The 11,808-nt window shown below is 29.0% G+C and overlaps 1 protein-coding gene across 1 annotated transcript; it reads left to right on the top strand.

Moving 5' to 3' along the window:
- Positions 1–8,540: 8,540 nt before the first annotated feature.
- LOC145793681 (disease resistance protein RPM1-like) lies at positions 8,541–11,413 on the top strand. Its single transcript, XM_082876545.1, has 3 exons — positions 8,541–8,711; positions 8,864–9,722; positions 10,125–11,413. The coding sequence occupies exons 1-3, from the start codon at positions 8,541–8,543 to the stop codon at positions 11,411–11,413; spliced, it is 2,319 nt and encodes a 772-aa protein (XP_082732671.1).
- Positions 11,414–11,808: the final 395 nt, after the last annotated feature.

Here is an 11,808-nt window from a genome sequence, read left to right as displayed (position 1 = left end):
TACCCATTCTCTGATTTAATATACATTAAGTCTTGGTTTTTTTTCTTTTTTCTTTCTCTCTCTCTCTATTTTCATCTTGCGATCAATAAATTAAGCAGGTTTATGAGCTGAGTCGTCATTTTATTTAATTTTTTCCGTCAGCCAACACTACCTCTCTTTGGAGTGGCTGAAACAATAACCTTGGAATTGAAACTCAAATCTAAGGCTTTGCCTGTACTATGGCTTTGTTTAGCTATTTTTTTATTAGTTATTTAAAATTTAGGTTAGCTACCAATAAATGTTAATAGTTAGATTTAATTCTTATCAAATTCTATTAGAAATAAATCCTAACAAAATTGTCGTTAAAAATAAATTTTTGTAATAATTTTTTACAGATGTTGCTAAAAATTAACAATTAATAACTTTTTTTTGTCAAGATTTTTATGAATTGTCATTAAAATTTATAATTAGTAGCGGTTTTTTGTGACAAATTTTTTAAATTGTTGCTGAAAATTAGAAATTGGTGATTTTTTTTAAAATGTCGCTAAAACTTATAATTAGTGACATTTTTGTGACAATTTTCAAACTGCCGCTGAAAATTAACAATTAATGATGTTTTTTAATAGTGTTTGATAAAAATATCATTAATTATTATATGACCTATTGGACAATAAGTCCTCATATTAATACACACATGTAAGTCTTCCAATTAATGTTTTAAAAAAATTTAACTGTTTGGCTATGATTTTTTAATTAACAATTGGTTTTTGATTTTTTATTTTTAGGCAACAACTAAATTTTTTAATAAAAAATTTCAGGTCTTTCTAGAAGGATATAAAAGTTAAAAAATAAAATCAAAAATAAAATCAATAAATTCCCAAAAAATAAAATTAACTTACCTAAAATTTTCCAATAACAAATAGTTGAACTTGTTTAGAATTTGTTAAACATGTCATTTGCTTTAAGAATAGTTTTATGTTTAAAAAATAAAAAAATAAAAATAGTTTTGAGAACTGTTAAAAAAAAATAAAAAGTAGCTGTGATACGATGATAAATTACCAACAAAAAAAAAAAAATGATGAGAAAAAAAATTATTTGTCATGTTTTCAAATTAGGTAAAATACATTGTGAGAAATGTTGAGTTAGAACTCTGTAATCATGTCACTCTCATTTCTCATTAAAAAAAAAAATGGTGAGATTTAATGATAAACTAAAGGTGATATTTGGTGAAAGAGATTTAATGATAAACTAACTAAAGGTGATATTTGGTGAAAAATTAACTAATTGACTGTATAATTTTTTTTTTTTTATATAGATGATAGTAAACAAAAATAAAATTTATATAAAAATTCATAATGTGTGTCTATTAAATAACGCATTAAAGTGACTTACAATTTTTTAAATCCTTTTTATATTTGCAAGTCATTTTTCTTTTTCTTTTTCTTTTTTTATAATATTAAGATTATCCATCAATACAAAATAAAATAAAAAATCTCACCCATATCTTTATTTTACATATGTTTTTGTTTTCTGTTTTTTTATACTAGATAATGAAAAAATGAAAGGGCAAAAAAAAAAAAAAAAAATACACTCCAAGATTTCGTGTTTTTCAATTTAAATCTAGGTTTCAATTTTAACAATTAAAGTTCTAATGTTACTTCCGTGTCACAATTTACACCTTCCATCCATTTCGATTGATGAACTAACAGATACTTCCAATTTTGGTGCAATTTTCATCCCAAAACGGCGTTGTTTTGCTTCTTCACTCCATATCTATCTATATATATATATATATATATATATACACAGGGTGTGATCATACTAGAGAGAGAGAGAGGGGGAGAGAGAGAAAGGGAGGGAGGGAGGCTGAAGGTGGCACCTGAGTTACACAGCCATGGCCAATGGGCATGGCCATGGTTGGCCGAAGAAGAATGAGAAGAAGGAGAAGGAAAAGGAAAAGGAGAATGAGAAAAAGAGATGAGGAGTCGAAACTTGGCGGTGGTGGCGATGGCAGTACCGCCACGGTCAGCCACCGTGAGCTCGATAGAAGGGCCATGAAGAAAGAGGAAAAAAAGAGAGAATAATTGTGGAAGGGAAGGAGAAAGGAAAAAGCATAGAGATGAAGATGAAGGAAAAATAAATAAATAAAGAGAGAAAAATCATTTTTTGGCCAACTTTCGGAGATTCGATAACATGTAAAAAGAGATGAAATAAGGCGTATAAGAGGCAAAATGAAAATTAGGCCATGAGGTGAATCCAATGAGGCAAAAATAAAACAAAATGAAGTTATGATGAGGGAGATACAAAAGCTTGAACAGGTTGGTTTGACTTTAAAAAATTTGCTCTCTGCATGCCGTTGAAGAAAGAAGATGAAGTGAGGTTTTCAGATTCAAACCCCCTGTTCAACCCTTGTATCTCCCTTCGTGTTGCTGAAGGAAGAAGATGAAGTGAGGTTTTCAAATAAAAAATTGGCCCCTTCTCTTTTCTTTCTCATTTTCCTTTTCCTTTTCCTTCTTCTTCTCCTCCTTCTTCAGGCAACCATGGCCATGGCTGTGCCGCCCAAGTGCTACCTTCGGCCTCCCTCCTCTAGTAGTGGCTCCTTCTCTCTCTCTTTTCCTGGTATGATCACACTTTGCCTGTGTATATAGCTAGTATAAGAGCAAAACGACGCCGTTTTGAGATGAAAATTGTGCCAAAAATGGAAGTATCCGTAAGTTCATCAATGGAGATAGATGGGGGCGTAAATTGTGACATAAAAAATAATATCAAAATTTTAATTATTAAAATTAAAATCCCAAAATTTAAATTGAAAAATACACGAAATTCTGAATTTTTTTTATTTTTTATTTTTAGTTTGTCCAAACTGAAATTATGGCCTTTCTTCTCTCACTTGCTTTTAAGTCGTCTATTAAAAATTCAAAAGTCTTTCTTTTGCTGAAATCTGACAAAAGCAGCAAATTTCGATCTTCATATCGTTTCTTCTCTGGAGAGTTGCTTATATTCAATCCCTGCTTGCTTGCTTGCTGGAATGTTTATTTCTACTATCCATTACTATCTTCTTCTGTTTTGGATCATTATTTGAGTAAATAATCTACAAATCTCTACTCAAATCTACGATCATGTTGTTGTGTTTGTATCAATTTTACAGCCAAATACATATACATATATATATACTAGCAGTAACCCGTGCGATACACGGAAAAATAAACTATATACATTTTGTGTGATATATAAATTATTCTAATCTTGAATTATATTTTAATAGCAGCAAGCCATGATGTTAGGCCATCTTGGTTAATGTTAACAATAATTAATCTACAAAATTTCACAATAAAATTTTTATATACATAAAAAATTGTTAATTATAAAAATTGTTGGGATAATAGTATCACAATCACTTGATAACATAAATAATTTGTATCGGACTATAGTGTCATGCAAAAAAAAAAAACAAAAACAAAAACAAAAACAAAGCATTAAAAGAAATAATTTTTATAAGTTATCATAAATTTACTTATTTTAAATCAATTATTTATATTATTATTGTGAAACCAAATTATGAATAAATCTCAGCTTTTAATTATAATTTGTAAGTAATCATTCTCCATAACTTGAATAATACTTGCATAGTTTATACAACATTTAAAAAAAAAATCAAGATAAGAATTTCGTAGGATTATAAAAATTATATAAGAAAATAGTTTAATTCATTTTATTTATAAAAAAAAATGATGACAAATTATTTGAATTGTATTTGAAGAAATATAACAAATGATAGCTTTAATCATTATATACCCAAAAAATTATATAGGTCACTCAACAACAAAATGGTCGAATATAACTAAAGTCATGGACATTGAATTAAATCATATGGGCTCTAAATTGATAATATAATCTAATAAATCAACTAATAATAAAAGAGAGATATCGACAAACATGTAGTATTTCTCTACCATCTTTGTATTATATTCATTAATTTCATATATCATATGAAAGTTTTACTTGTTTCAATCTTTCAATAAAATAAGCATCAAGAAAACAAATTTGATAAAAAATTAGTTCTAAACTTTATTATTAAAAAAAAAAAGAAATTTCAAAGAGAAAATTTAGAGATGGGATTGAAAAAATACTATAACAAATGACAATCTTGTGAGATTTTTAAAAGAAAGAATATAGTGATGGAAAAAATTTAAAAAAGAAAAAACACATAGCAATGATCTAATGTAAATTATTTTTAAAAATTTAAAAGAAAGAATATCAAATTATTACCTTAGATAAATATAGTGACGGAAAATAATTTTGTGAGATTTTTGTATTGCCTTCTCCCATACAGCTTTCATTATTTAATTATTAATACTCTTCTTAATCATAGCCAACCATTCTTTTTTATATATATATCTTTATCACTTGGTAGATAATAACAAATAATAAAAATTATGAGGAGTAGGTTAAGAGGAGATAAGAAATTATAGATAAGAGTATTTCACAAGATAAAAAATTCAAAATAAAAAAAGATGATATGTGATAAAAGGAGAAAAAGAATATAAGTAAACCAAAATAAAGATTTAGATAGATATGTTTTTGATAAATATAGATTAACAAATCATATATTTATCTAAATTTTATTATTTTAATTTTTTTTTTGTAAATCAATTAGTTAATCTTTATCTTTATTTGCAGACCATGAAATTAATTTTTATAAATTATTTATCAATTCTTATATCTTTATTTATCTATAAGTCATGAAATTATTATTTTTCAAATAATTTTTAAAATTTTTATCTTTATCTAAATGTCATGAAATAAATTTCCATAAATTATTTACGATTTTTTTATATGTTTATTATAATGAAAATAATTAAAGTACAAAATGAAGGGCAAAAAACATGAGTAATTTTTTTTTAAAATCAATTTTTTAACCTTTATTTTTATCAGTAGGCCATGAAATTAATTTTTATAAATTATTTATCAATTTTTATATGCTTATTTATGGGAAGAAATTTTAAATTATCTATAACTCATGAAATTAATTATTTAATTTTTATCTTTATTTGTATACCATGAAATTAATTTTCATAAATTATTTATCAGCTTTTATATGTTTACTAAACGGAGGAATTTTGAAATTCAAATCTTTATCTATAAGCCATGAAATTAATTTTCATTTTAATAAATCAAACAAATAGAAAATGGAGGAAAATAGAAAACACGAAAGACAATCAAAGAGGGTTGCCATGTCGGAAAGAGAGAATTTTAAAATTATGAAAATTTAGAAATAAATATTTACAGATTTTTGACAAAATCACTACATTTGATTATATATATAGTATAGATTATGGTGAGTTAAAATGAAGTGATTGATAATTGTAATATGCACGAATTATTCAATAAAAATTCTTTTCAAGTACTATCACAAAATGCATTCGAAGATCTATAAATCTAGAGCAATTGCATGAAAAAGTTGATAGACCTAAGTAGATTTTATGTAAAACCATATATAGACCCTATGTAAATTTATATGAATTTGAACATGTTGCTCGAAAAGATCTATCATTAAATAATACAATAGAATAAAGATGAAAAAAAAAATTACATGAAATTTTATGACTTCAAATAGATTTCAATTAAAAAAATGATTAACCCCGAGATATTGCTTGCAAAGCTCCATGTATATTACAATCTTCCCTGGAGAGGAAAAATAAATAAATTATTGGAGTTAGGAGATATAAAATATTAATACCTTAAAGAAATTTTTATGACCACCACTGCGTTAAGAAGAGGAGGAGGAGGAAAAAAAGAAAAGAAAAAAGGAGGATGTTGTTGATGGTTTGTTTCCAATGTTGGATTTTATTGGTGGTTGTTCAAATTTATATGGAAACTTAATTTAAAGATAATGTGTTTTGGAGGTTAGTGTTTAAATTCAAATTTAATTTTTTTGATAAAGATAAGGAGCTAAAGATATCATAGAAAATTTAATTTTAAAATTTTAACATCACATTTAAAAAAAAAATACAAATCAATTATTTTATTAGCAAACATTTATCTAATAAATGCGAACACTTATCTAGTTGTTTATTTATTATTTTTGACCTTTTTCATCTTAAATCATCGCCTAACAAATAGATAATAAGAGTTAGTTAAGACAACCAAAAGTGGAGTAACAAAAGCATACTAAAATTATAATTAATCAAAATGACTAACATTAAATAAAAGAATGCTATTTTTTCAATTTTTTTTTTCAATCAATAAGAGATATTATGTTAATTGTCCCACACAATATAATAAATTAAAATAAAATAATTTTTTTCTTTAATTTTATGTGGATTCACTAAACATAAATAGGTTTGAAAATGCATTAAAATTGAACGGACAAACATAAAGAATAGAAATATTTAAATTATTCAAAAAAACCTAACATTTTAAATATGAGATCGCTTGCATTTGCTCAGGCTTTGAATCTGCATAAAAAGATATTTAAAAGAAGAAGAAATTTGTGGTTTAAGTCTCAAAAGAAATGAGATCTTGAAAATTAATTTAATCATAAGTTATTTCAACATGGCAATCAACAACCAAATATAATTGATGATTAAATTTAAAATATAAATCCATATCCAAATAAATTTTGATGATCTCTTCGCTTCCAATATAACATCTGCACCCAAAATAATTAAACACAAATAGTCAATACGTGAAAGAGTCACAAATTAATAGTAGCACTTCAAAGATAGAATGAAATCTCAATTAAATGACACATTATTGGCCAAAAAAGAAAGAAATAAAAAAATACAGATTGTAGAAAAAAGAAAAAGAAACAAAAACATAAATAGAATTTACAGCAAAAATAAAATAATAATATTCATTTACATAAACTTCCTTTCCCACAAACGCAAAAACTAATGTAAGTACACATTTTAAATGTAAAGTTGATACAATTGAAAAAAAAAATAAAATCACTTGTGACTTGAAATTTAAAGCAAAATTTTTTAGGCACCGTGAAGGAGAGTCGAAAAGGGCACAATATTGATTGTATTTTTTTTTTTTTTCTTTTCAATGTCATGTTCATGGTTCCTTTTTCAAGCACTTGTTTTTATATTGAAAAGATTAAGCTTAGACAAAAGATATACTTGGAATCATATCATATTTAAAATTTATATGGATAATTAATTGACGATTTTTAAAGATAAATAAAGTTCAACTTGAAGATAAATTTTTAAAAGATTAAGTTGGAATAAATAAAGTTCAACTTGAAGATAAATTTTTAAAAGATTAAGTTGGAATATATGAAAATCTACAACAATCATGTTCAAATAGAAGATAAACTCCAAGAGATAGGAAGTTATGAAGAAAGTAAAAATTTAAGTTCAAATTTAAAGATAAAATAATATAAACATGAGAAAATAGAATTAATTAAATAAAATTTCAACTTTTTAATCTGGATCTTATCTATAGGCTATGAAATTATTTTATTTTTTAAAAGCAAACGTGAATCCGATAAATGCTAACATTTTATTTTATATATATATATATATAAAATAAGTGGGAATAAGAGTTGTGAGAGTTGTGAGTTCTTTTTTATTATTATTATTTAAATTTATGTGATATGGTGATAAACATGTGGAGTTCTATATACATTTGTATATCCACAACTCCAATGAAATATATTATTTGATTTTTTTAAATATTTTTTTAGAGAACACAATTGGGAGCGGAAGTGAGAATACTTGAATAGTGAGAAGAGGGGTAAAAAGATATGCCACGTATTTATTTTATTTTTCCAAAATTATGAGAATTTAGGATTCAAGTTTTGGAGTCTTTTGACCTGACAACTACATTTGGTTATATATATAGTATATATATATATATATATGTTATTATCGATTATCATCTGGAGCGGCCCAATTATTTTTGAAACTTTAGGCGAATTCTTGAACAGAGATGCCTTTTAATATTTAAAGATTTTCTTACTTTAAAAGATACAAAATTACTAATTAAGTTGTTACAATGAAATTTTTCTTAAAGCATATTTTTTCAATTGAGAAGAAATGTTGATGTTGTTACAAGATATTAAGCTTTTAGCAAACCCAACTATTTTGGGGCCCAACCAAACCGAAAAATGGTTATTGATCTAGAACATTGTAGCAAATATGTCTTTTATTTATTTAATCTAGTACAGATATAGAAGGGAAAGAAAGGGAAAAAATAAATAAATTATGATTGAGTATATGAGGCCTCATCAACTTTATTTTTTGGCTAGGAGGAATAACAATTTTTTTTTGAAATTTATCTGTTATTAACAATTTTTGTTTTATAGAATAGTATGTATATCATTAAGGATTTTAAAATTTTGGAGCCTTCTCAAATATGATGCCTTAGGCAGTTGGTTGTCTAATTTGTCTAATGGACGGGCCACCACTTATTGTCATTGTATTCACACTATTTGTGTTATTATTATTACTATTTTCTTTGTTTTAAACTTTATGAAAAAAGATATGGTATAGTTATGTCAAATTTATGGAGCTTGTATCCACACTTTTGTGTTTGTTGCAGTGCATGGAGAAGTAATGGCAGAAAGTGCAGCGAGCTCTGTTATTCAATATTTGGGAACATTGTTAGTCGATGAAGTAGTGTTGTTGAGTGGTGTCCACGAGGAAATTTCCTATTTCAGAGATGAATTGGTGCGCATGCAGTGTTTCTTAAAAAATGCAGATTCAAGAGTAGCAGGAGATGAGAGTGTGAAAATATATGTGAAACAATTAATTGAAGTTGCTTATTGGATAAAAGACATTTTCAATGAACACATACTTGTCTTGGCAAAACATCCTCGACGATTTGGTTTTGCATCAGTTTCTTTCATAAAGTCACACAATGGATCACTGTACTAAAGCAACAACATAAGATTGCTTCTCAGATCAAAGACATCAAGGTTAGAATCCATGAGATCATGGGAAGGCGTGCTCGATATGGATTGACTACTTTCCTAGAACATAACAATCACAGCAGCAGTATCACCGGGAAGTGGTGGCATGACCCTCAAGTGGGTTCCCTTTACATAAAGGATGACGAAATCGTTGGCATTGAATCTCCTACATATGAACTGATAGGCAGATTGCTGGCACAAGAAGATCAATCACAAGTAGTGATCTCGGTGGTTGGCATGGGTGGAATTGGCAAGACCACTCTTGCCATGAAAGTTTATGACAGCCAAGAAGTGGTTGCACATTTCAATTGCAAAGCGTGGATCACTGTCTCTCAATCATACAACCCAAAGAAGCTCCTCCAAACAATGATAAAGCAACTATCAGGAATTTATGTTCCACCTGATGAGGGAATTGAGTCACTCATTGTCAAGCTAAGAGGATATTTATTTGAAAAGAGGTACGTCATTGTGTTTGATGATGTATGGGAAACTGACTTTTGGGGATCCATAAGGCATGCTTTACCCAAAAATAGTAGAGGCAGTCGGGTAATCGTCACCACACGCAATGAACAGGTTGCTACATTTTGCAAAGAAACTTCAATGGATCATGTCCACGAGCTTGAAGCCCTATTTGAAGAGAAGGCTTGGGAACTCTTTTGCAAGAAAGCCTTCCGACAAGACTTTGGGGTTTGTCCCCCTGAGTTGGAGAAAGTATCACTTAAAATTGTTAGAAAATGTGAAGGATTGCCACTTGCAATTGTGGTAATATGTGGTCTCTTGTCCCTCAAAATGAAGGTTATATCAGAATGGCAAGAATTCTATGATGGTCTGTGCTTTGAGTTGGAAAAGAATTATCATCTTACAATCCTAAAAAGAATTTTGTTGTTGAGTTATCAAGATTTGCCTTGCCACCTCAAATCATGTTTATTGTACCTTGGCATAATACCGGAGAAGTACTCTATCACATGTGGAAGACTGATTTAGTTGTGGATAGCTGAGCGTTTGGTTCCAGAGAAAGAAGGCAGAACATTAGAAGAAGTTGCATAAGCATATTTGAATGAGCTGATCCAAAGACGCTTAGTTCAAGTGTCAGAGTCAAAACTTTATGGAAGAGTAGTTACAGAGTTCCGGGTACATGGTGCACTTAAATACTGTCGGGTACATCTTCTACTGCATGAGCTTATTCTCTCCATGTTTGAGGAGTTTAGTTTCTGTCAACTTTTGACAGATGAGAATTCAAGTTTCAATGGCAGAACTCGCCGGCTGTCTATGCATATGCATTATTATAGTATGGAAAAGGTTATGGAAAGCATTGGTAAATCCTCAGTTCATTCCTTTTTTCTTTTTGAAGTGGGCAAGCTGCCAAAGAAGCCCTTATTGGGTACACTAGCTGCGAAGTTCAAGCTTTTGAATGTACTAGATCTTGAGGGTGCTCCTTTGGATCAACTTCATAAAGAAGTAGGAAATCTATATTTTTTGCGGTACCTAAGTGTAAGGAGAACAGGAATGCAGATAATTCCAAAGTCCATAGGTAATTTGCACAACTTATTAACTTTAGATTTGAAATATTCCCCCGTGAGTGAGCTACCAATTGATATCAATAAGCTTCATAAGTTGCGACATCTTCTTGCCTATTATCATAATTATGGATGTGCAAACATAGTGGATATTGTAAGAGAAGTGAGGATACAGGGAGGGATTGGGCAGTTACAGGAGCTGCAAAAGTTGTGGCATGTGGAAACAAATCATGATGATGGGCTCAGCCTAATTGAAGAGCTTGGGAATTTGATGCAGTTAAGGAAGTTGGGCATAACGAAATTGAAAAGGGAACATGGGAGGGCTCTCTGTGCCACCATTGAGAAGATGAATTACCTTAAATATTTGAAGGTAGCAGCCCTAAGTGATGATGAGATTCTGGATTTACAGTATATATCATCTCCACCTCAATATCTTCAATGTCTCAACTTGGGTGGACGTTTAGAGAAGTTGCCTGACTGGATCCCAAAACTTCAAAATCTAGTCAAGTTATCTCTATTGCATTCAGGTTTGACCAATGATCCACTAAAAGCCCTTCAAGTCTTACCTAGTTTAGAACATCTTCATCTTTGGAATGCATGTGATGGGGAGCAATTGTATTTTGAGTTTGGAAGTTTTCAAAAGCTTAAGCAACTAGATCTCCTTGAATTGGAGGGATTGAATTCGGTGATAATAGAGGAGGAAGCATTGCCTCTTCTTAAAGAGCTAAGCATTGGGCCTATCCCACAACTAAAAGAGGTACCCTTTGGCATCCACCACCTCCAAAAACTCAAAACTCTTGCGTTTATTGATATGCCGAAAGAATTCTTAGATACAATGCAACCCCAACCCAACCAAGGCAAAGAGTATTGGATTGTTGAGCATATACCTAATGTCTTGTTCTGGTCTCGGTGGGGCTTTTCTGGATATTGGAACAGCGGCACTCTTCAAAAGTATTTTGAGAGGAAGGAGAAAAACCAAAGGGTTACTGAAGCTGAATAATAAATCTTACAGTTATGAATGCAAATTCAATTCCAGGTTTCCAAAGTTTGTTTGTAACCAGAAACTGACAAAATATTTTTGCACACCTGAACAAGATGATAGTTGCTCTACTAGATTACTTTGTTGTTAATATTTAATAATAATCTCAAAATGCTGGTGTCAACGAAAATCGTGAGCATCATTATAATCTGAAAATGCTAGTGCTCAACATTAACCTATCTATTAGAATATTGTTTATAGAATTCTATCATTTTATAGTTCCTTCCATTTGTTTGTGTTCGTTGGTTGTCATAGATAATATAGATAAGAGGGAAGTTATCCAAACTAATGTTCCATTTGTTTCAACAAAAAAATATTTTTGCCACCACCGTCGTCATCATCGTCGCCACTACCAC

The sequence above is a fragment of the Camellia sinensis genome, chromosome 6 (genome assembly GCF_055761805.1).
Source record: "Camellia sinensis isolate YWXY chromosome 6, ASM5576180v1, whole genome shotgun sequence".
In the NCBI taxonomy this organism is placed as follows: domain Eukaryota; kingdom Viridiplantae; phylum Streptophyta; class Magnoliopsida; order Ericales; family Theaceae; genus Camellia; species Camellia sinensis.
Note: the sequence above shows the minus strand (reverse complement) of the source record. Positions and strands in the feature narration are given on the sequence as shown.